Genomic DNA, 23038 nt, shown 5'->3' with positions numbered 1-23038 from the left:
AAAAGTTTGACAGTATGTCTCAATTTTCACAAGCGGGAATCCCCCGCGCTGTGCCCCCTTTACTCTTTAGTTCTCGTCGCGGCCACCAGGGGAGCACTGCGGGAGTGCGGAAAATTCGAGGGCGCATGTGCCCCATCCGAAGAACGTCCCATTTACTCGCACCGAATCGATTCAACACTTGACGCACTACTCCCCTTCACGAAGATATTGCGTTCATTCTCCGGATTTTCATTCATGGAGTGCGCCGAAACGTTTTCAGGATGAATAGTCGGGTCACGCCTCCGCAAATAGAAGCAACTGTGTAAAGAAGCCTTTGTAGTGGTGTTGCTGGCACTTGTTCCCACCGAAACTGGGACACGGGAGCAGTGCCTCATTCCGGGTGAATTCCCCCCAAAACAACGCTCGTTGAAATTATGGTGACGTTTTTTTACCATCCCTCGCGGAATAGCCACTCAATCTTCACATAATAGATGCAGGTACGTTAAAATTATACGTTATTAAGTACATTTTAACGCGTTTATTGTGAGAAAAAGAAAAATATAGACCTATGTGTAAAGTTTTGTTTCGCGAGTCTGTGGGAGGAATATTTTCTCCCGCCACATTTTCCCCACGATAACCTCTGTTGATTTTATTATTCCCTCTAAATGTTCAAGGATAGCATTGAACTTGGCGGAGAATAGCCCTTCATTAATATTAATGTTTGGGTAGGTGAAATCAGTCGAAGTCATTATTGTTTTAATGCACGTGAGAGTCATAGTTTCTATTCATTTCATTGACCTGCTATAATATCTCCCCCAAAACCAATAAAGCCTTTTCTTACTACCTATTCATGAGTTTTTTCCGCCGATGCGATAAGCGACTTCAAATTCTCCTTTTTAAAAAAAAATTATGGAGCATCGTGTAACGCACCGCTGTAAAATTTTGAAAATTTGGTGCAATCCTTAAAAATCATTTTCTGTAGAGTGTGCGTAGATCCCCTGCGTACAAGCATGAACATATCTTAAAATGCCCGCGACTTATTTATCAAAATCGTGAAGTTGAATTTCTATTACCTAAATTAAGGATTATCGTTTTTATTTACAAGCGTGAAATCAAAGTAGCTCAAATTTTACTCAGGAGGTTAAGACTGAGATTCAGTGATTTTACTTACATCAACAATTCTTACAATTTTTTTAGGCTTAGAAAGTCAAAGTTTCAACAGTGCATTTATTTGTATTCGCAAAAAGTGAAGAAAATAAGGAAAACACCAGAGCATCTCCAGAGCTGTCAGACGGGGGCGAAGGGGGGGGGGGGGGCACCTTTGGCGCCCGAGCGTTCCCTTGTAATACTGCTTCACAGACATTATTACAAACTGTTTGAAGGAAAAAAGTATTTTTTCATTGTACAATTGTACATTCTCAAAAAGTGAAAAAAACCGCAGCGCCGAATGATATTTCTAAGGCACTGTCGGAATAGGAACAGTGCCCTTGGTATTTGCCTTGAAATTTACTTCTCCTCGTGATCGTCATGAAGGGATGAAAATCTCAAACCCAATTCTCTCAGTTCCAAGTCCATATCACTCGATTTCCTTCCGTTAAACATCGCCCGCATGAACCTTCATCTCTTTGAACCTCGAACACTCAATAATTATTTTGACTTTTGGTTTTGTTTTCTTTCACAGAGCTAACACCTCTCTCTGAAGGACCGGTTCAAAAATGGCTATCGTGGTGAAGTGCTGCTTCGATCGGCAAATTGAATTACCGCAGTCTTGTGTCGATAATCCAATCGTGTCCAAGTGCACCTCCAATAACTCAAAATGTGAGTAGAATAATACTTATTTCTGCCAGGTCAACCAATATTTAAAGACATCGATCTTAATAGTTTGCAAGTATTATCTACGTTATTTCCAAGTTTTTGAAGGTAGGGTATACTTTTTTCTTTCCGCGATGACGCAAGGCGTTAACTCGCAATGCTCCGCTCTATGCTCCCAGTAAGGAGTCGTTCATATTTGAATCAGTAAGAACGAAAACACACCAACTCGAAAAAATGAAAATAATCAAGACACATACAAAACTGCACAGTAAGTGAAAAAAATAGTCTGTGAAAAATATTTTTGGTACAGAAAGACAAGTTCTTAAAGACACTTTAAAGGTCCAAGTCCAAGATCCAAGAACAGCTGCGCTAACTTCAATGCCCTCTATAAAAATTGAGCATTTTCGAGTTACCGAGTTGGTGTGTTTTCGATCTCACTGATTCATTTGGGGAAAAATTTATAAAACGAGACCCGAATAAGTCTTTCCCATCTTCGGCGGTGATGCGTACACCAATACGAATAAGACAAATGAAAACAAGCATAATATGGAAATCGAGCAGGGGAAAGGACGCGCGTTGATGACGGCGCAGAGATACAACTATTCGTGCTTGATGGATGACCACGTGGCATCTGCAAAATTGAAGGCGCTATGGCGCGAGGCGTGAACTCGCAATGCTCCCTCCGCTCCATGCTGCCAATAAATGAGGTGTCGTTCAGATTTGGCAGAAATGTTGAAAAATAAGGCTCGATTACATTATCTATTATCTTCGGCTGTGTTGACAATCGATTTTTTTTCAAATATGATGTCTGATACTTCTTTTATGATGTATTTGTAGAGTGTAGACCTACATCTAAAGCTCATGACTGGCCCTATACAACCCACAGGGCACGTGTTTTTAGCAATCCTCGAGTCAATTTAATCAGGCTTGGGCATCTAGACGTTAAATTATTGAACAAAATTCCAATTTTCAGGGTTCAAGCTGCGACGACCTCGATTATTTTTATAGCTCTCAGACGATGATTTCAAACCTTTTTTCACCATGGACCTTTCAAGGTAGAGAATGGTTTTCAAATATTCGTCCTAAAACTGGTAGATCGCTGAATTTTAGGAGCTACCCGCGGACTCTTCCTCCCCTCCCCTCCTTCGGCTCACCCACAAAAAAAAAAAAAAAAAAAAAAAAATAGAGCACCGGAAAGCCGCGAAAGCGCACATAGGTGGGGACTTTTTTTTTTGGACATTCAGGAAAAACTTTCATGATGCTCGTAACTGACTGCAGCCCACAACGAAACAAGCAACTTCCTGCTTCAAACCTTTTTTTGGCAATCACCTCTAAATTCGGTCGAATTCGAAGGGCAGCTCGGGATCACAGACAAATTCCTCTATTCTAAATATCCAACTATTTCACAATGGTCCAATTTCATACCGCAAGGACTTTGTGTGTCGAAATATAGACTGGTTATCACGTGTTGATGGTAAAACCCTCCACCCCTACCGTAAGTAGAAGAATCAATAATACTTAATGAACTTTAATTTTTTCGCGTCTTCTGTGACATTTTTCTACAAGAAAATGAACGGATGGAAAAATAAGGAAAATAAAGGCAAAATAAGTAGTCTGCATATTTTTAATTATCGAAGTCAAAGAAAAAAGGAGAAAAAATGGAACTTAGCGAAAACGTCAAGATCATAGTAAATTATAATAGTACAACAGAAAATTAAAAGAAATCCTAATAAGTAAAAAGATGTAGCGTTTTTAGCATTAAGCTTTGCCTTTGCGTACTGGAAAACGCAGCCCTGGAATCCCTTCAAAACCCCATAACGCAAACATACATACATAAAATAGGTTGCACTCCACGCTCTCTGGTGACGAAATAATGACCCTGTCAGCTGACGTAATTGTTTGTTGACATTCTTCTTGGAAGGCGAAGGCCGTGTTTCTTTTTTACACCCTTATCAGTTTCTATTTGCATTATTTCATAGAGAAAAAAAAGGGCATTATTTCATCTTTTAGCTTTAAGTTTTTCATGTAACGAATCTCCACTCGATTTTCCGTCCTTTGTGTCCGAAAATACTCAGTAAAAATGTGTTGCGGTAAGGAGCTCTTCATCATCTCATCCTGGATTTTGTAAACTTTACTCAATACTTCACAACTAAAGACTAAATTTTATTATTTAATTTGTTCATCATGTTTTTGAAGGAACCTTTATATTTCAGAAAGACTGCCAATGTGATTAAAGTATTCTCGCTTCTATCAAAATTACTTCTGAGGTTCTTTTCTCTCTAATCACAGACATGTGAATGAAGCAGTGTGAGCTACTACTGCAATGCAGTAAGCCATGCGTGTTTCATCTCTTGCATGCAGATTAAAGTGATCATTTGAATGGTCGAGGGAAAAACGACGTACAAGAAAGAATATGCTTTTGACAACTTTAAATTTTGTCAGGAACTACATGCGTTATTCATCATGATTAGATTTGTAATGTTTTCAGGCAGATTTAAGGTTATGTTTCCCTTTATCAGTTTTGCGATTTGGTATCTGCTCTGTTGGTGGAAATCATCACATGGCAGCTACGGATTTACCCAGTGAAATACTTTTCTTTCAATATACATAGGGAGCTATCTTTCCGGACGCAAATCCCAGCTGTCGCATATAATCTGTTGTTTGAACTAGCCGTACACTTTTACTTGCTCCTCAGTAGAGCTATGTTGCCGATGTCAACTTATTCGATTCCTATTGGTTCTTCTATTGGAAATGGCAATTCAATGGTCCTCAACGACCCCCAAAGATCGTTGAGCATTTGGTAGAAACGTAGGGCATTCATATGTAAAAACACGAAAGTCACCGGGTAAGTCAAACGGAACCCGTCAATGGCCATTTGGAATCGGGTACTTCCGTTTGCAAACGGTCCCAAATATTTTTCTTCGAAAATGCAGCTTAGTTCTTCTATTCTTCTTCTTCTTATAGTTTTTAAGTGTCTATGATGGCTTTTTATAATTCATCATCAAGTTTGGCTGTTATGCCAGTTAATGTTGAAGCAGACATTGTAAGAGGTTGGTCCACCTTACAGGTTCCTAAGTTTCAGCCTCAATAGTTTTATGATAATTGCCTTAAGAGTGATCCTATTTGAAATCCTCCATCATCACAAACTAATCATTTACACTCATTGTTGCAGGTTGTTTTGGAATGGGAACCCCTCGCTACAAGCACCTTGTAGACCATATTTATCCAAACTCTCCGCAGGTATGTCACAATGTGTTACCTGTAAATCTATAAAATTGATTAATAGTTCATTCCTAGCAGACGTAGAGGTTTTTAATTGCCTAATCATTTCCCTTGAATGAATGCCATTAGTGATGGCATCACCGTACTTAAGGTTGCTCAGTTATTGGACTGGATTCAAACAATATCAATGACATGACCTTTTTCAATGGTACAAATCCAGACTACCAGACCATTTATCTTGTTTGCAGTGTCTAATAATCTCAGCTTTCATCTTATTTTTGTGAAGGAGAACAAATCAATATCATTCATTGAAGTTTTATTTGCACAGCGCAGTAAAATCATGGAAGTTTTCAAGACTTGCCGTTGAATAGTTTTCCAATTAAAAAATAAAGTATGACAAGAAGTCTGCATTGTCAAAAACTGAGATATGTGGTCAGCAGTTTCATCATTGAAATGGGAATAAAGTAAGCTATATTGCTTTTCTGTGACATAGCAATGTCAATATAAAGTCACCGCAGTGTTTCATGTTTTATTTTGATCTTATAACAATTCACAGTAATACCCGTCATCAGATGTGCGGTAGAGACCTGCTCCAGTTGTCATAAGCATTAAATAATTAGAATCTGACATTTATGTTTGATCTCTGATTTATTTGCTATTCAAGAAATATACCTGCCTACTTATTTGAGATATTCGTCTATGTATTTTATTGTTTCTATGTAACAAAACCTTGCCACCTGTTACTCTTTAGTATAAGTCTTCAAGCTTAGTTATCAATTCTTTTTTTTTATTTCCTTAGGAGGGACTTGTGAAAAACAATATGGAAAAGTTAGCATTTTATGCGATCTCATCTCCAGAAAAATTGGATCGTATTGGCGAGTATCTCCTGGAAAAAGCAAGTCGTGACATATCAAGGAGGAGATATGGGTGAGATATCTGAATTCTTTATACTTTATTACTGTACAACCTATTTTGAAATAATCAACACTCTGAGAACCTTTTAAGGGACTTCATGTCTTGGATCTCTATAAAATAAAAACGTATGACTTAAATCTCCGCTCTGGTATATTGTAATGGATATTTTAACTGTTAAGTCTTCTTTAATGATTAATATTACCCGGAATATAAGTAAGGTGTCTGAAAGTTTTTCTTTTAATCAACTGTCTTCAATTTAACCATTGATTTTTACAGTTCAACAACAAATTTAACATTTTACCAGGAAAGGTAAATTGGAGTATGGAATAGTTGTTTCCTTTCTCTTATTTCCTTGTAAGTTTGTCCCAGAATTGACCTTATCTTACCAACACTTGCTTAATTGTACGATTTCATCTGCTTCAGATTTGTAAAAATTGCAATGGAGGCCATGGATCAGTTGCTGCAGGCATGCCATGCTCAGTCGCTGAATTTGTTTGTGGAGAGCTTCCTGAGGACAGTTCAAAAGTTATTAGAATCAAGTGAACCGGAACTTCAGATTTTAGCAACACAATCAGTAAGCCGATTCAATGACCTTCTGATATGTTTTTAATGGGCACTTTGAATCACTTTTTGAATTTAAAGTGTTAATGAAGCATTATGTTAATTAGGCACATCAGGAAAATATGTCTAAATTTTGAAAACTACACAGGTTCCCTTTTGGATGTTTTAAAAGATTTCTCAGCTGAAAAGTTGATTTCTATAAGTTTGCATAAATTCGTCTCTGGCAGCTTCTCTGCTCTAAAGTTTTATTAATGTAATTTTTGAAGAAAATATTGTATCAGATATCGATGCTTCTCCCTTTTTACTTGTCTCAGATTAGATCAAAATTTGATGATTAATATGCTGAAGAAAAGGGGTTCTACTTGCTTCTAGTTGTGTTAGTTAATGGGGGCAGATCTCCTCAATTTCAATCGACAAAAGAATAATTACCGTCGTAAAGGAAAGAAGTGGTTTTCTTTTTATGATTTTATTGTTATTCGGACCATTCAAGTAATTTTCATCAGGTGCATAAAATATAAAATTGATCGGAGTAAAGTGTATCTTCAAGGTTTGATGAGTGACTTAGAGTCTGTTTTGTATGGTGATGTGTAGAATGCTAATTTGTGTATCATTTCTACTTTGCAGTTTGTTAAGTTTGCAAATATTGAAGAAGACACTCCTTCCTACCACAGACGGTATGACTTCTTTGTTTCTAAGTTTTCCTCCATGTGCCACAGTAACCATCCCTCTCCAGAGACTCTAACGCAGTTACGAGTTGCCGGTATCAATGGACTCCAGGTAAACCCACATGAAATGAGATACTTTACCAGTGGTGTGGAGTGCTTTGTGACATATAGATTGATCTGCCATTTAAACCCCTGGAAAAAGATCAATATACAGGGTGTTCGCAACAAACACCTTAATAATCGATTCTTCAGCATCCCTTCAAATGGATAAATATTAATAATCGATCATTCATGCCACGCCACTGTACTTTACTATCTGATTTCGACTGTAGAATTTTAATTCAATACATGGAAAGAAATTTTGACTTGCTGCAGAGCAATTTTTTTTTTCTTTCATCAGCAGAAATATCATGAAGACAAATGAGGACTGTTTTTTGCATCAATTCTGAATATAGAAATCTTCTTTTGCGACCCATCCAAAATATTTCTGTTGTTAACTGAATACTTCCACCCTCCACAATAAAGATGGCAGAAATACTAAATGGAAGACTTACATTTCAAAATGATAAGACACATTGATGGCTAGAGTGCAAAAGCATGTGTCTCAAGTTCAGTGCTCAAAATTTCCGCTCCTACTCTATTTTCTAAAAGACAAACAAACCAACTTAATAGCTTGAAATTTATACAGTATGTATTCTGCTAACAGAAGAGAAAGCAAAGAAGTTTTCAAGCAATTGCATTGACTAATTTTCTTAAAAAACAATAAAATAAGTAGGACAAGAAGTCTGCAATGTTATAAACAGAGGTACGTGGTTTCATAGTTTTGCCATTGACCTAAATAATAAAATGAAAAAAAATAGAAGACTTTGTCAGGAGAAAAATTGCCTTCTAGCGTGTCAGTCCAAAATATTTTAGGATAGAGTATCTCAATAAATCCTACATGTCTTACGTCTCCCCCTTATTTTTAAATTTGACAGTCAGTAGATTTACCAGCTTTTTTTGATGAGCCTGCCTACATTAGTAGTATTTTTTGTCTTTTCTCAGGGAGTCATCAGGAAGACGGTCTCTGATGATCTAGTGGAAAATATTTGGGAATCGATTCACATGGATAAAATTGTTCCCTCATTACTTTACAACATGCAGGACTCAAGGTTCGTACCTATGTATTTGTCATGCTTTCTTATTTTGGTATTTTTAATTTAAAGGTGTTGACACATTATTTTTCCTCTCTCGGTGCGAAGTATTATCCATTCTTCACCATGAATCTTAGAAATGCCTCTTGAATTCTTTGAATCTCTGAAATCTCTGTTCAACAGAGCTGTTTTCAACCTGTCAGAAATACTTATATATTAAATATTTGTACTGGAATAAAGAATTAACTGATAAGTCCGTTTTCTCAAACAAGAAGTAACACAGTTCATCATCAAATTTTACCACTTGTTAATCTTTTTTGCACCAAGTTCCTTTCTCTGAGCTAACTTGATTTATGTATCTTTATTTATCTCAGTTACCTCACAAATCATGCTCACCTTCTTTTGTAGGTATGAGAAAGACTCGGAAAATCATGAACCTATAGTTGACGACTGCGATATAGACCCGCCGAGTTCTGCTGAAACTGTCTTCCGAGAACTTGTTGGTAGAGCTGGTTTCGGTCACGTTGATTCTGTCATCAAACCAGTTCTGAGGTGAGTCCAATTTGTGTTCTTCTTTGTAAGCATATTTAATTCAGGTTATTTCTGAACACGCACATCACCATATAAGTTTCAGTAATACCACTCAAGTAAATTTAAGTATGTTGGTAAATTTTACCAAGTTTTGTGATTTTACTGTATTATTTTGGGCTATTTTAAATTAATTTAAAACTGTATTATTAAATACAGATAACATTTGTGTACACACTTTTAAGCACATGTGTTTTTACATGCATTGGTGTATATTTTTGTATTCAAAATACATAGTATTTTTAAACTCTGTTTTTTCTTTGTTTCCAGGCATTTAGATTTACATGGATTGTGGCTGCCAAATACATTTGCTGTTCATGTCTTTAAAATACTAATGTTTTCCATTCAGGTTTGTTTTCAACATTATTAATTTTAATTTCAAGGTACAGCATCCGTTTTGTAAATTTTTAGTCTACCGTTAATGTGAACTCATGTATTCCAGATGCCTGATATTTCATAAGAGATTGACATGTTTGTTCGTTGATTGGCCTCAGAAAGCTCAAAATATTTCTTAGATGTCATTTTTACCTGTTTGTCTTTCACTTTTTCTGTCAAAAATTATCAGCAGGATGCTAAATGTTTGTTTCATTCATTGAAAGTAGAAGCAACCCCTGAAAAAAGATACCTTTATTTTATCATTTTAGCTTCAAGAGCCTATATACTTACAGATTTTCTTTTCTCAAAGCAAAAAAATGTAAAATTCAAAAATAAAGCAGGAGAATTCCCACTGAACTGTCCGAGACGATCAATGCAAACTTTTTTGAGACTTCATCTACTGCTCATTTGGCCTGAGCAGAGCTACTCGTCAGTTAAGTGGATGATGAGCCACCTTCAAAGGAAGCCAAGTATTAGTGTCGTATTGTCCTGCTTGAGCCATTCAGGATAGCTTGAATCTGCATTCAGTGTGCGTTTTCCCCTTTTCTTTGTTACAATTTCTAAGCTTTTTGTCCTTTTTTTTTTTTTTGCAGTCTCAATACACCTACACAGTTGTGGAGAGTCTGATTATTCATTTAGATAAAAATTCAAAAACTGCAATCAAAATTCGCACCAGCATTGCAGAAGTTTTAGCAAAAATTATTGCAATTGCGGCTAGTGATAGTGTTGGTAAGTTTTTTTTCATCAGAAATTTGTATGTTAAGTTGGACCATCGCTTATGAAAAATCTTTTGCGGTTACATTTTCTGGTAGGGCTGTTCTATCGGTTGTCGGTAAGCTACCAAAACAGTTCCGTCAAGAAAAAGGTACAATAAAAGTGCTCTTACCAATAGCGATCTGAGTTTTCGCAGCCGATGAAAATGAGCTGTTGCCATTTGTACATCTATTTTACGCGCCATCGCGCCAGGCAATCTGACAAACCGACACATGGGGCAAAAGTGCATTGAAAGCGAGCTCTCGAAACTCTGGTAAGGCCGGCAGTTAACGATATCATCGCCACTGTCGGTACTGCCACCAGTTTCGGTAAGAGACGATACTGATAGTGTTCCGGCAAGAATTCATTTGAACACCCTTAGTTTCTAGTATCTTAGATAATTAAAAATAGTTTATCTGCTTGAAGTAAAAACCCCTGGTTCCAGTATTTATTTTTATTCAAAATTGAAGTGCAGTGAATATAATTTCTTGACGAGTCACTTTTCTAAACATCAGGAGACAATATAGATACATAACTAGAGTTTGTTCTCAAAAAAATTCTGCTCTTTGATGCTAGCTGGTTGACAAATCATTTTCTTTTTTTTTATAGGGCCTACTGTTCTAGAAATTATCAATTCTCTCTTGGCGCATTTACGGACATCAGCAGGTAGACAACGTCCTACAGGCCATGAGCAAGACGAAGAGCAGCTGTATCAGGATGCTCTGATTCATGCCTTGGGAGAATTTGCAGCTCACTTACCGAATTATCAAAAAATAGAGATTATGATGTTTATCATGTCCAAAGTACCCTCGGCTTCAGGAGGCAACAGGAACTTAGCAGAAAAAGATATAGTTCTGCAAAGGATCTGTCTCCAGTCCCTTTTGATGGTAAGTTTGTCATCGAAATTGGGGAAAAAAAGCTAAGGGTAACTTAAGTCGTACCAAAATCTCATATCTTCAATAAGGCCAATTGATAGTTACCAACATAAACGGACATAGTAATATATGTAGTTATGGTCAAAAGCAAATCACTCTGTGAAGCAGGACTACAACCGTCTTGACTATGCAACTGGGTGGGTTGCGTTCGAAAATGGGATCGCAATGAAAGCAATTTCTAAAAATGGTAAGGCTGGCAAAAACTTCCTCTAAAAATCATGTACACTTTGCAAAATTGCAGCAATATGTGCACACAAAGCTTCGAAAAGGTGATCATGTTGAAATTCCCGTGGAAGTAGGTTTTTTTAAAAGAGGAAGCCAAAAAATCTCTGCGTCCTTAGAACCCCTAACTTATCGTATCTGACCATAATATTATTAATGTCTGTTGAATTCTTAACTTTCCAGTACGCCTTCGTATTTCTAATTTCAGTAATCCCTTCTGGTCTGAAGAGGATCAGCAATGCAATAAACTGATTTAGTGACTACATCATTTAATAGATTGATATATTTGCGGTTCAATTGTAAACAGAAACATAACCTCAATCTCAAAAAATTTGATCCTCTAATCGGCTGTTTCAATTTTACTACGCTTTCAAAGTACAGCAAAGCTATTTGAGATTCAAGCGGGCAACTTAGATTTTAATTACTCTATCGTAACTTTTGAAGGATATAGCCACTGAATCCATCTGTTACTTCGTGATTTCAGGAGGATGTTGATTTTTCTGTTATAATATCTCATAGCAATGGGCTGTTTATATCAATTCCCCTGAATCAAATGCATTTTAAGTAAAATTAATTAATTGTTTATTAGAAATTTACTTCTATAAGAAGGAAATCCCATCATCTATGGGGTCCCATCTCAAAGGACTTGAAACCAATGATGATGAAAGGTATTCTCTCAATATGTAGAGGATACTTTAAAAGAAACAAAAGTAAGAGAATTTGATTTGTTGCATCACAACAACAACAATTTGCCTTGAGTGATATACTTACAAAGCTTCTTGTCCGTCCAAGATAGGTAATAAAATGAGACGTATTTTTTTTCCCATTTAGGTGAGCACAAAATATAATTCCGTTCAGATGACGCAAACATTCCCGCAATCATTTTTAGAACCATTGCTAAAAATGGTTACCGCAGCAGATTGTGATATCCGACTACTAATTTTCCGTATACTGCATACCCTTTTAGATAGACACGACAATTATTGTAGACTCACAAAACCAACGTAAGTTTTACGATTACTGCTTATTTTGGTTATTTTTGTATTTTGTCATATCAGTTACCTTTAAGGTTTAAAAGAATACTTTTGGGATGGATGATGAGCGGTAGGATATATATTGAATGCAAGAGATACATGGATGATTGGGAAATTGTTCAAAGCTGGCCAATAATTATCCTCCTGGTCCCACTACATTTGCCATTTCTGGAGATAATCTATAGCAATAAATTTGCAGCAAGTTTCAGTTATTGGATCTTGACTTTAAATATTGAATCAGTAGTAGGACATTGCATGTAATACAGTAATATCTATTCGCCTCTTCAAACAAACCGAAAAATAAATTAAGAAAAAAAATGGGGGAAAAATAAAGGTATTTGTATCTTACATATTTGAAAAGTTGGTATTGATGTAAAAAAAAAAAAAAAAAAAAATATTCAGAGGATTGATCTGAAAAATTGGTACCTAATGTTGAAAGCATTAGTAGGTAATTTGTATCTCAGAAAATGAAATATTTTCTAGGTTTGCCAATTCAAGATGGTTGTCAAATCAGATTTTTACACGTACAGAGCATAATCCTAGTAAAGTCGATCAACATGATGTCTTTGTGTGAATCAATGATTCTCCTATTTGATATTTGTATGATATCAGCATGATATCACGCTGGTATTATGCAGATAACATACTGGTTTTCTCTGCCATGCCTTACCAATTCAGCATGATATCATGCTCATCGACTCTACCTGAGATCTCTTCATTAATAAGACATTTAATCACAATGAGACCATTATCAAGCTAAGTTTTCAGTAGAATGATCGTAATCAATGCACTTTCTACCATGCCTCTATTGTATAACCTTTATTTTCTATTCCAGGACTGATGTAAATAATCTAGATTTGGTGCTTGTTAGCTGTTCACGGCAGGATGCTATATTTATGCATAAATTCGGTCGCGAATTCTACATAAGCCTCTATGAAAGTTTAGAGCTCGAAAACAATGATGTAGATAATATAGAAGCAATTTATTCAACGTTAGCCCTTTTGCTGGTTGAACTTTATTCAGAAGAAATGGTGCTAGATTTTCTTATCTTCATTCTAACAATTCAGGTGAGTTAGTAAGTTTTTTAGATTACAAATCCAATGAAGAGTAAATCTTTGAATTACTGAAATTCTTGCTTCAAGTTTTCTGCAAGTCGTCTTCCATAAAATGGAGTAGTAGAGATATTACTCTTATCGTGTGCTGTTTTTCAGATTAATGCAAATATACAGATTCCTTCTCACCCTACGTTGCCACTAACATTCCCTTTTAACTCTTGCATAAATTGTCTCTTTTGCTACTCATATCTTAGTCATCAAAATATGGCATTTACTTAACTGAAAAGTTACATGTTGTAGTAATCAAATGCTGCTTTGACGAAACTGAATTATACATTATTTCCATATTCATCAGTGTATCTCACATCAAAGTGGTGATAAGAGCAGGTGGGTCATTCCATTGTAACGGGTGTGACAACAATTTAACTTTAAACAAGAATTTGAACTCTTTCTTGGGGTTTAATTAAAAAATTATCTGCAGTAGCAGAAAGAACTTTTTTTATAGATCATTTTAGTTTATCAGAAATTGTTTTTACTTTGTTCCATTCCTCAGGAAAAAATTAAAAGGCTGCGTAACGGGCGTGACCGATTTTGGAAGTGAGTTTTTCCTCAGTGAGTGTAAAGTGAAAACTCAGCGAATTTTATGAATTTAAAAATCTGATTAAATTATATGATGAAGCCAAGGGTTTTTGCTTCATCTGCCGATGATCCGTTTTCGATTATCTTTTTTTCTTTCCTTGAAAAATGGGAGAGTTTGCGTAACGGGTGTGACGTAACGGGTGTGACAGATTGTCTCTCTGAGGTCCATCATTTCTGAGAGAGTTTAAAAGCTAAAAAACTTACTTTTCTTCTCATACTCTTATTGCAGGCAATCTTAAGCAGTAAATCAATCAGCAATTTGATGCATTTTAATGTAGAACATGCCAAAACTACATTTTTCTACAAGGTGGCCCAGGCCTACCGTTTGCGTTACGGGTGTGACGTAACGGGTGTGACAGATTGTCTCTCTGAGGTCCATCATTTCTGAGAGAAATTAAAAGTTAAAAAACTTACTTTTCTTTTCATACTCTTATTGTAGTCAATCCTAAGCAGTAAATCAATCAGCAATTTGACGCATTTTAATGTAGAACATGCCAAAACTACATTTTTCTACAGGGTGGCCCAGACCTACCGTCCCAGGGCTTTTCTTCGGGTAGGATTCCCCTTTCGTCCCCGCGGTCCTGGACCTCGCATGATCCAAATTAACCAAAAAAAAAATCCTGGTACGGTAGGTCTAGGTCTATAGTAAAGTGAAAATATTTCAATCCAATCGGAGAGAGTTCAACGAGTTCTATTTGAAGTCCTTTTGAGATAGGTGTATTCACTTTAAATACTGAAATATGGCAAAAAAAATGGCGATCTCTCTCTTATTAGATGTATACATACCTCTAATTGTGCATATGAGTGTATTTCTTGTGAAAACCATAGAAAAAATGGTGAGAAGTGAGGCAACATCTGCATAATTGAAGCCTCTTCTCATTGGTCACACCCGTAACGTGTCACACCCGTTACGCAGTTTTGCCTATCAATTGTTGAATTAAAAATTTGGAAAAAATACTCCAAAGCTGTACTTGACTTGAAGACGTACGGAAAAAATTAGCATCTCAAAATAACATGAATTAAAATAGTTACATTAAAAAACCCATGTTTTGCGTAACGGGTGTGACAGTCAGTACACTAAGTTTTAAAAGTTACATATAATACACAGTGATTACTTTTAAAAATTGAGACTTGGCAGGAGCACATTGAATCAGTTTCTTGACAACTGCAAACATAAACTGAAACTTGGTTTTGGCGGGAACACCAGAAAATATTGCTACCAAACTGTCACTCTTTTTACAGTAGGATGGAGCTAACCAATGGGGTTACAAAACACGTGAAAATTGCGAGAAAAAAAACAAAACGGATGTAAACCCCATATATTTCCAAAATTTAGGAGTATTAAGGAGTCCAAAAATAAATATTGTTGGGTCATTTGGAGGGGGGAAAAAAAATACCCCCCGGACTACCTAGGCGTGGAATGACCCAGGTGTCATACTGGAAGACAGCATTGTATAAGTACCTGTTTTTAATGTTGTCTGTCTAAATAGCCAATTAATACTTTGTGCCTTGTTTCAGGATCTGGCCTTAACTAGTACATTGTTGTCTGAATCGCAAATGTATAATTTGCACATACTCGTCATATCTTTGTTCGCCTTGATTCCAAAAATCATTCCACTTCCATTGAAAGATTACGCAGACAAGGTTAGTTTCTATTTTCTTCATCTACACTTTAATTGCAGTATTCAAACTTGTGTGCTTTCTAAAATGTTCACAGAAAATAGAGAACTGTAACCAATCGTTTAAAGTCCTAAAATGCGTGATGCTGCTATGTATTACTTTAATTGTCTCATCACATCACCAAATGAACTTCTCTAATCTAATTTTAATTGCCTTTTTGTCAAAAAATAAAATCAATATTTACTGTCTTATATCTGGTCTACATTCTTGTCGAAGATTTTTTATTTTTATTTTATAATAAATGGAAGCATGATCAAAAGTAATTTAAACCTGATCAGGAACTCAATTTTTTTTCTAATTTTTTCTGTCTTTCAACATTGGAAGAAAAAAAACTGTATGAGAACTGAACTTGTTGGACTCCATACATTTTGCAACAAGGAACAACTTTTTTCTGCTTATTTTAGATGCAGCACATTGAAAGTGAATGGATGAAACTGCAGGAATGCTTACCTTGGTTTGCTGCGTTGCAGACTTCCTGTCGTACTGCGTTTTCTGTATTGAAAACTACTAAATGTCATTTTTTTTAAAAACATAGGTGATTTTTTCTCTAGGTGAATAATTTGTAAAAATTTCAAGCCATGTTGTTGGTTTGATTTCCTTTTAAAATTAAAATAAGCGGACATTTTGAAACACAGCAACCAAGATACGGTTTTTTGCAGTTTTGCCATGGATATGTGCCATTACTTTTCGTATGCAGATGAATGAGAATGATGTTTCCATGGATGATTCAATAATGAATGCATTTAAATCAAAAAGAACTATGTGCTTAGGGTTTGCGAGCAACATTGTTTTTTTTTTAGCATAAATGTGTCCAGTTAATAGTTCCTCTTTGAAAAAAGTCTATATCACCGAGATAAGATTATTAAAGCGGTTTTGTGGTTTTCTAGATTATTGAGACTCGTTCATCAACCAGTGCTTTCCATCTGCTACCTCCAATGGAAGAAATGCATACAGTAAAGTCAGAAACACCTGTCCCCAATGGATGCCTATTAGAACAAAGTCAACTGATCGAAATTTTGCAGTCTGCCGGAGTGGATGCTGCTCGTTTGAGTAGCTCACCTTCAATGTTGCCAGGTATGTATTGATTATTTTCCTATCAGGGCTTATTTTCATCTCGAAAAACAAAAAATCAAGGCATTTTTGAGGGATAATGGTGTGAATATATAATATTGATTTTATCACTTGATCACTGCTAAGATTGTGCCATTTTTTACTGCATTCGCATTAAATGAAATTCATTCACAGTCTACTTACTTTCACATGAAAGTGGAGAAAATTTAGAGTGGATTCAGGTAAAAATTCGTGGCAGAGCTTTCGCACAAGTTACTTGACAAGAATTACGTTACATAATCTTATTGTTAGTCTCAGAATTGGAAGCCTCATATGCCCTTTCATGGAAAAAGTCCTCAATTATGTGACCCTTGCATTACCCAGCATGCCAAACTTGCGGAATTATTTTTAATCTAAGACTATAATACTAATATTAATTTTTATCTCTCCAGGTGCAACAAGTTTAGGTCACAGACACAGTTGGGTTGAAAGTGCCGCCGCGATGAAAGGAAGTGTTACTGACATTCATTCCAATTTAGATAGTGGCTCATCAACACCAGGAATACAGAGGGTAAGATTTCTTAGAAGACCCCTAGTCTTAGAAACTAGAGCTGGTTAATGCAGCTTTGTTGAAGTAGAAAACTCAAACTCTTATCAACTTTTATGAAGGCTTCATAATTTATAAGTTCCTGTTCAAGCTAGGATTTTTGAAAGATGTCATTAGCTTAAGATTAAATTACACGAATGATCTAAATATTTTGAAGGCCAGCTTTCAAACTGTTCAAATGTCTTTACCATCACCCAAAATCTAGCTGTATATAGTAGCTATAAAAATCTCCTCAACAGCGTTAAGTTGTGAATTCGGCTCATCTTTTTTGTAGGTCTTGGATGCAGGTAAAAAATTTTGGCATTGGGCAAGGAAATGTGAAACTGGGAGCTTCAGTGAAGACTCTGTATCCCTCCGCAGTCACTCCTGTCAATCTTTTCCTCGGTCGTCATATCCCTTAAGTCATGAACTTCAACCCGATCCCTTGTCCCTGATCAGAGACCTGCCTACTCCTTACCAACTCTTCCGGTCAAAAATTTGTGTAATTAAATTTTCCTTTCGCAGGGTGACAAGTTCTTGGAAAGTCATTGAAAACCCTGAAAAGTCAGAAAATATTGCTGAGAAACCTTAAAATTCTTTACTCTGGTCGAGAATCTTAACCATTTTCTATCGCACCTGCAGACTCTATTTGTGAAAGTTAGAATTTCCGCCTTTTAATTCTCGAAGTTTGAATTTTTCCAATTTCAAGTAACTTTGCGCCAAATGTTTTTCATGAGAAGCATTTTAATGAGTAATTATGTAAAAAATAAACATTGAAAATTCATGGAAAAGGTAGGGAACTTCAAACTACAAGAAAACTTGTCACTCGGTCATCCTATTCCTTGTCTTTATTTTCACACACAATAGGTTAAATTCTGACCCCTCTTTGCGATTGTCAAAAGGCATTCTTTACTATTTTAGGAGTTACTTTCAGTAATTTTTGTCACACAAATTGCACTCTACATTAGATTTTAATGAGAAAATGTATACATGATGAAGCTTAAATTTGCATTTTGCAGCACTTTGTCTAGTGGTACATTGAATTGTGTCGTGCAAAAACCGCTGATGTCCATTTTTCCAGCTTTGTGACGATAATACTTATCAGGTGTTGGAAAGTAACCCTAAAACGAGTCTTTACATAATTTTCATTGTTTTAGCTTACTTTCAACAATTTTATCTACCCACAAAATTTCAAGACCATGGACTTGTGCAGTTTTTGAGCGTTGCGTTTCAATTGTAGCCAAATATTTGTGTCATTTTTCATGGAACATTGAATTCGAACAAACAAAATGTGTAAATCCAGATTGGAGTCTAGCATTGATGCTTTGGCAACCGATGTATCTAGTACTTTTAACTAATATCATTGACTGAATTTTTCAGAAATATCCCAATGAAGATTTGACATTTGAGGCAATGAAAAGAATTATTTCTGAAAATCCAGACGCAAAACGTGAAAGGGAAGCTGAGCGACAAAACCAATTGTATGAAACATTTAGAACCACTTCGTTCAATGAACTTGTCACGAAGAATATTATTGATGTAAGTGATCCGTCTTTAATCTATGCCATTATTCCAAATCTTGGTTTTTTTTAACGGTTTTGAACGCAAGCCAGACTTCTGTTACCTGAAAGAGCCATCTCAGCCGCAACTTGACTTAAGATTTAAATCTTCTTTTGTAATTTTGAGAAATACGTCCATGACATCTAAACTGCAGACGGTTGAGTCTAATTACAAGAAAAAATAAGAACATATAAGAGCCTATGACATAATTTTGGTTCACTCAAATTCAACAAGATTAATAGAAGATTAAATTTTGTAATTACAAATTAATAATTTATGAATAAATTCAGAATATAAAGAAAAAACAGTTTGCATCAAAGACACAAGATGGATAGGTCAGTTGGCGTTACTTTATTTTTTTGCGTACCATACCCACTGGCCACATCATACCCTAATTTGCGTTTTACCCCTAAAACAGCAGATGTGGGTTATAAGTACGTATGGTAATACCCATTGATCTGTCAACAATGTTCCTCCGACGCAAACTCATTTTTTCGGTGCATCATAATTAAAAAGAACTTGGAACATGGAAGATACCTCAATTTTTTGTGATAATAAAGGTAATATTTTCATTTTTAAGACATCCTCTCAGGTTGACTTCCCTAATTTTGAGAATTTTTATAACAGTTCACTAAATTTTGTGTTTTTTGTGATACAGGATGAAGAGACTTTGCAAGCCACAATTAATGAGATTTTCAGTAAATTGAATGCAGATTCTCGTATCATATCTCCATCCTCTGAATCTCGTTTAGCTGTCACATCGCCACAAGGTCAAAAGCCGATGTATGAACTCCTGTTCCCGGAACTTTTCTCCTACTAATACTGCCTTTGCTGTGAATCTTTCTCTGGAGTTTTGTTCAATTATCACGTATACTTCCTTTTCATGCACTAGGTGGTGCTGTTAGAACCTCCATTCTATTGATATTTTTTAGAGAATGGTCATCAAGTAAGTGGCTTTTTGAGGACGGTAGGATGTTTAAAGGTGTCAGTATTGAATATTGAATTCAAAAAATTTGATGAAAGTAAGTAACTTTTTTACCATCAGGTGTTAAGGTGATTCCTGATGAAAGACATTTCTTACTGAATCATCATATTCTCATGTTAAAAAAAATGCAAGGTGTATACTTAAAGCGTTAATTAGTATACATTCACTGATCATAATTTAAAGTTCGAAAGTATGTGTGGGTACATATTTCATAAAAGTTGCAATGAAACGGTATTTGATGCAATGAAGTACTCAGCATTTGACTGGTTAGATCGCAACGAAGCGTTATTCAAAGCAATATTGCAATTCGATTTTTTGGTGAGTCTGTAAGCCATGAAAACTACATTGTTTTAAATTAATTTTGTTCTTAAAAAAAGAAAAACAATTGTGAAAAAGTTTAAAATGCATAAGATTACACAAAAAAATTTGTACAAGAAATAGAGGAAACTTCCTGAAGGGCTTTAGGAGGAGGTGTGTGTTAAGTGGCTCTTACGCGTGTAAGTTTCACATAAGAATCACCTTGATACAGTACCTTCCAGTGGTGCTTTTGGTGCTTGGAACCAAAAAATGTTGGAAAAAATGTGTTTACCTTCGGTTGTGGATGGTGGTGGTTTATCTACTAACCTATCTGAATCCAAGATATCATGTGTTATAAAGGTTGATCCAAAGTGGACTAAATTTTGAACTTTATCTTGTTCATGAATAGCGCGTTTTGCAAGTCTGCTTTGGCTCAACATATGTATTTTGATTCTTGTGATCTTTCTTTTCCGTCCCGCCTATTTTACAAACTGATTTTAGGATGCTGATAGAGTTTTTGTTTTTCATCAGAAATGGCCAGCTTTAAAATTCATTTCTTTCAAATTTTTTTATTTGACTATACACCGCAACTATATTTATAAAAAATATATAAATAATGTATAGATTCTTTCTTCATTACAAATCAGCTATCCATTTATATCTCATTTCTGATGCTTTTATCCACAATTATCACAAAGTTCTCTGATGACAGTTGTATTTAGGAATTCATAAACATCAATTTGCAATGATTTCCTCTTCCGCTATCCTTATGAAAAACATTGTAAATTCAGTAATATATTTCCAAGGTAACGACATTTTTTAAGTTTTCTTCTTAACAAATACACTCATTGCTCCAAATTTTTGATTGATAGTTTTAATCTGTGTATTTATTTCCATTGTTTTTTTTTTTTTTGGTAATTTAAAAGTTATGACTTCTGAATCTTCCAGAACAGGAAGTAGCAAGTCTTCTGCAAATCTGAATGAATTTCTGCGTTTTTACTCACGACTGCAGACTAGTCGAAATGTCGTTATTGTTCACTGCCTTTTAGCTTTTTTAATCAAATATTAAATTAAATTAAATTAATTAAAATCAATATAAATATTTCTGAATAAGGTCTTGGTTCCACCTATTTATTCACCTTTTAGTATCTTGCTAGGAAATTAGTGTGGAGCAGGGCAAAACCAAATTTTAGAACAATGTCAAAAAACAAGAACAAAAATCTTCAGCAATTTATAATCTATGGTTTGGGAGTATAAAGTTCTTTATTCAGAATCAAAAACATGTCTTAAATACTGTAAGGATAGTATATAGATTACAAATCAAAGTGGGATGTGTAGCAATTAATAAAAGATTAATTAGTTTACACGATGTATTAAGTATTCGATCCTCTGTATTTATCAAATCCTCAACATGAACAGTTTTTCAGCTGAAAAAATACTATCTATTAGAACAGTCAAGACAAATACTATTCGCGAGCAGTTACGCTTAAATTAAATTCTGGTAATGGGCAGAAATGATCTTACAGAAGGGACTGTTGGATATTACAAGAATACTTTCTATCTATAGTTAATATTTTTTTTTTTTTCAGAGACTTACTTAAGTTTATATTGTTACTTCACTCCCGTGTAAAGTCTTCTGTTTGTCAGGTAGACAATTTTTTCTTCGTGATGTATTCATTTATTCAATTTTTTTTTTTTTTTTTTTTTTTTTTTTTTTTTTTTTTTTTTTGTAAAAATACGTATCCTCTCTTTATGTATCTGAAAATTCTGTAATTATTTATTTTTTTCTCTTGGCGTTAATACTTAAAGATATTAAATTTTAATCTACTTTTTGTGAAAGACTTTCCTGTTACTCCGAGTTTTCTGCTGTATACAAAGGTTCTTTATTCCTTTTTCAGTTGTAGATGCTTAAAATTTTCATCTTGAATAAGCTAATTTAAGTTTATCCCAAACTTATGTGAGTCCCAGTAATTCTTGTTTGAGCTCAAATCTTTTGATTTATAAAATTCCTGAAAGAGCCACCAGCCAACAAGTTTAATTGGCGCCACTTACAGTAGACCCCAAGTTTCCCTTTCTTGTATCGATGGAAGTATTGTCCTCCAAAAAACAAGGTGATGTAATGAGTGAAGCTAGCGAATGGCATGATTCACTGTGTATTGGTTACCTTAGTGATGAACGTCTAAGAATCATAGTACATATTCATTACAGATTGAGACGAAAAAGAGAGAAAAACTGTGGAAAATACATATTGCAAAATTCCAAGTCACAGACATTGTTCTACAACAGGCAACATTCCTCAAAATAATTTGTCGTTTACTTAGAACAATCTTGGTTATTTTTTTATTCATTCTTAAAATTCAATCGTCAAAACTCCCTTTATGTGACACTAGCAAGTGACTGAATGAATGTCTCCTCTGTCAAGTAAATTGCTAAGCTTCACCTAATCCAGCCAAGTCAAACTATTACCTACTTTTCATCCTGTATTGTTAATTATTGTTAGCGTTGTTTCTTTAAATAATGTTATTGTTGTTAAAATTTTACATGTATATTTTTATGGTTGTAACTTTGAATGAACAGCTCAGTTATTCTTGAATACTTTTAAGTTTTTGTGCATTTGTTATTTCCTTCACCATTTCATCTTCTTATGAAGCTATCAACATTAGGAATCTGTTTATTAATTTACTTTCTCTCAATGAATATTTTTGTGAAATAGTCTATTGTTCATCGAACTTTATTTCAATTACATTTATGAAAATTTTTTTGCAGTGGTTATTAAATTCCATGAATAAAAATATGGATATTAATAAAATAATCATTTTACCTTAAACATCTCCTGTATTTTTCTCTTTTTCAAACGGATGAAAAATTATTTTTCCAAGATTTCTTGACTTTTTTATACGTCTAGGAGTTCATTTATCTTTGTAAATGAGCTTCTCACAAACTGTCAATCTATACCATTCTCATCTAAAAAGTAATGCTGCTTCGATCCAGT

General features: G+C 35.0%; 1 protein-coding gene across 2 annotated transcripts; it reads left to right on the top strand.

Annotated features, from left to right (window-relative positions):
* Nucleotides 1-202: 202 nt before the first annotated feature.
* On the top strand, nt 203-22873 carry stmA (Protein EFR3 homolog stmA). 2 transcript variants are annotated; one of them, XM_019052187.2, is made up of 18 exons: nt 203-476; nt 1661-1797; nt 4964-5031; nt 5813-5940; nt 6352-6502; nt 7114-7266; nt 8199-8305; nt 8696-8839; nt 9146-9224; nt 9844-9979; nt 10613-10890; nt 11992-12164; nt 13030-13261; nt 15407-15532; nt 16456-16642; nt 17071-17189; nt 18585-18743; nt 19423-22873. In XM_019052187.2, the coding sequence occupies exons 2-18, from the start codon at nt 1695-1697 to the stop codon at nt 19582-19584; spliced, it is 2505 nt and encodes an 834-aa protein (XP_018907732.1). In that variant the 5' UTR covers nt 203-476; nt 1661-1694; the 3' UTR covers nt 19585-22873. The 2 variants fall into 2 exon arrangements, with proteins under 2 accessions (XP_018907732.1, XP_018907734.1); XM_019052189.2 differs by lacking the exons at nt 203-476; nt 1661-1797 and adding an exon at nt 3789-3881.
* The last annotated feature ends 165 nt before the right edge of the window (nt 22874-23038 follow it).

This window comes from Bemisia tabaci, chromosome 5 (assembly GCF_918797505.1).
Source record: "Bemisia tabaci chromosome 5, PGI_BMITA_v3".
Taxonomy (NCBI): Eukaryota; Metazoa; Arthropoda; class Insecta; order Hemiptera; family Aleyrodidae; genus Bemisia; species Bemisia tabaci.
Note: the sequence above shows the minus strand (reverse complement) of the source record. Positions and strands in the feature narration are given on the sequence as shown.

What these genes read in the sequence shown, in the direction of transcription:
- stmA (XM_019052187.2), top strand. Translation starts at nt 1,695, where the DNA reads ATGGCTATCGTGGTGAAGTGCTGCTTCGATCGGCAAATTGAATTACCG. An exon ending in GTCTCCAGTCCCTTTTGATG is followed by an intron (nt 10,891 to 11,991) that starts GTAAGTTTGTCA and finishes TTTCCCATTTAG; the next exon opens with GTGAGCACAAAATATAATTC. An exon ending in TGAAAGATTACGCAGACAAG is followed by an intron (nt 15,533 to 16,455) that starts GTTAGTTTCTAT and finishes GTGGTTTTCTAG; the next exon opens with ATTATTGAGACTCGTTCATC.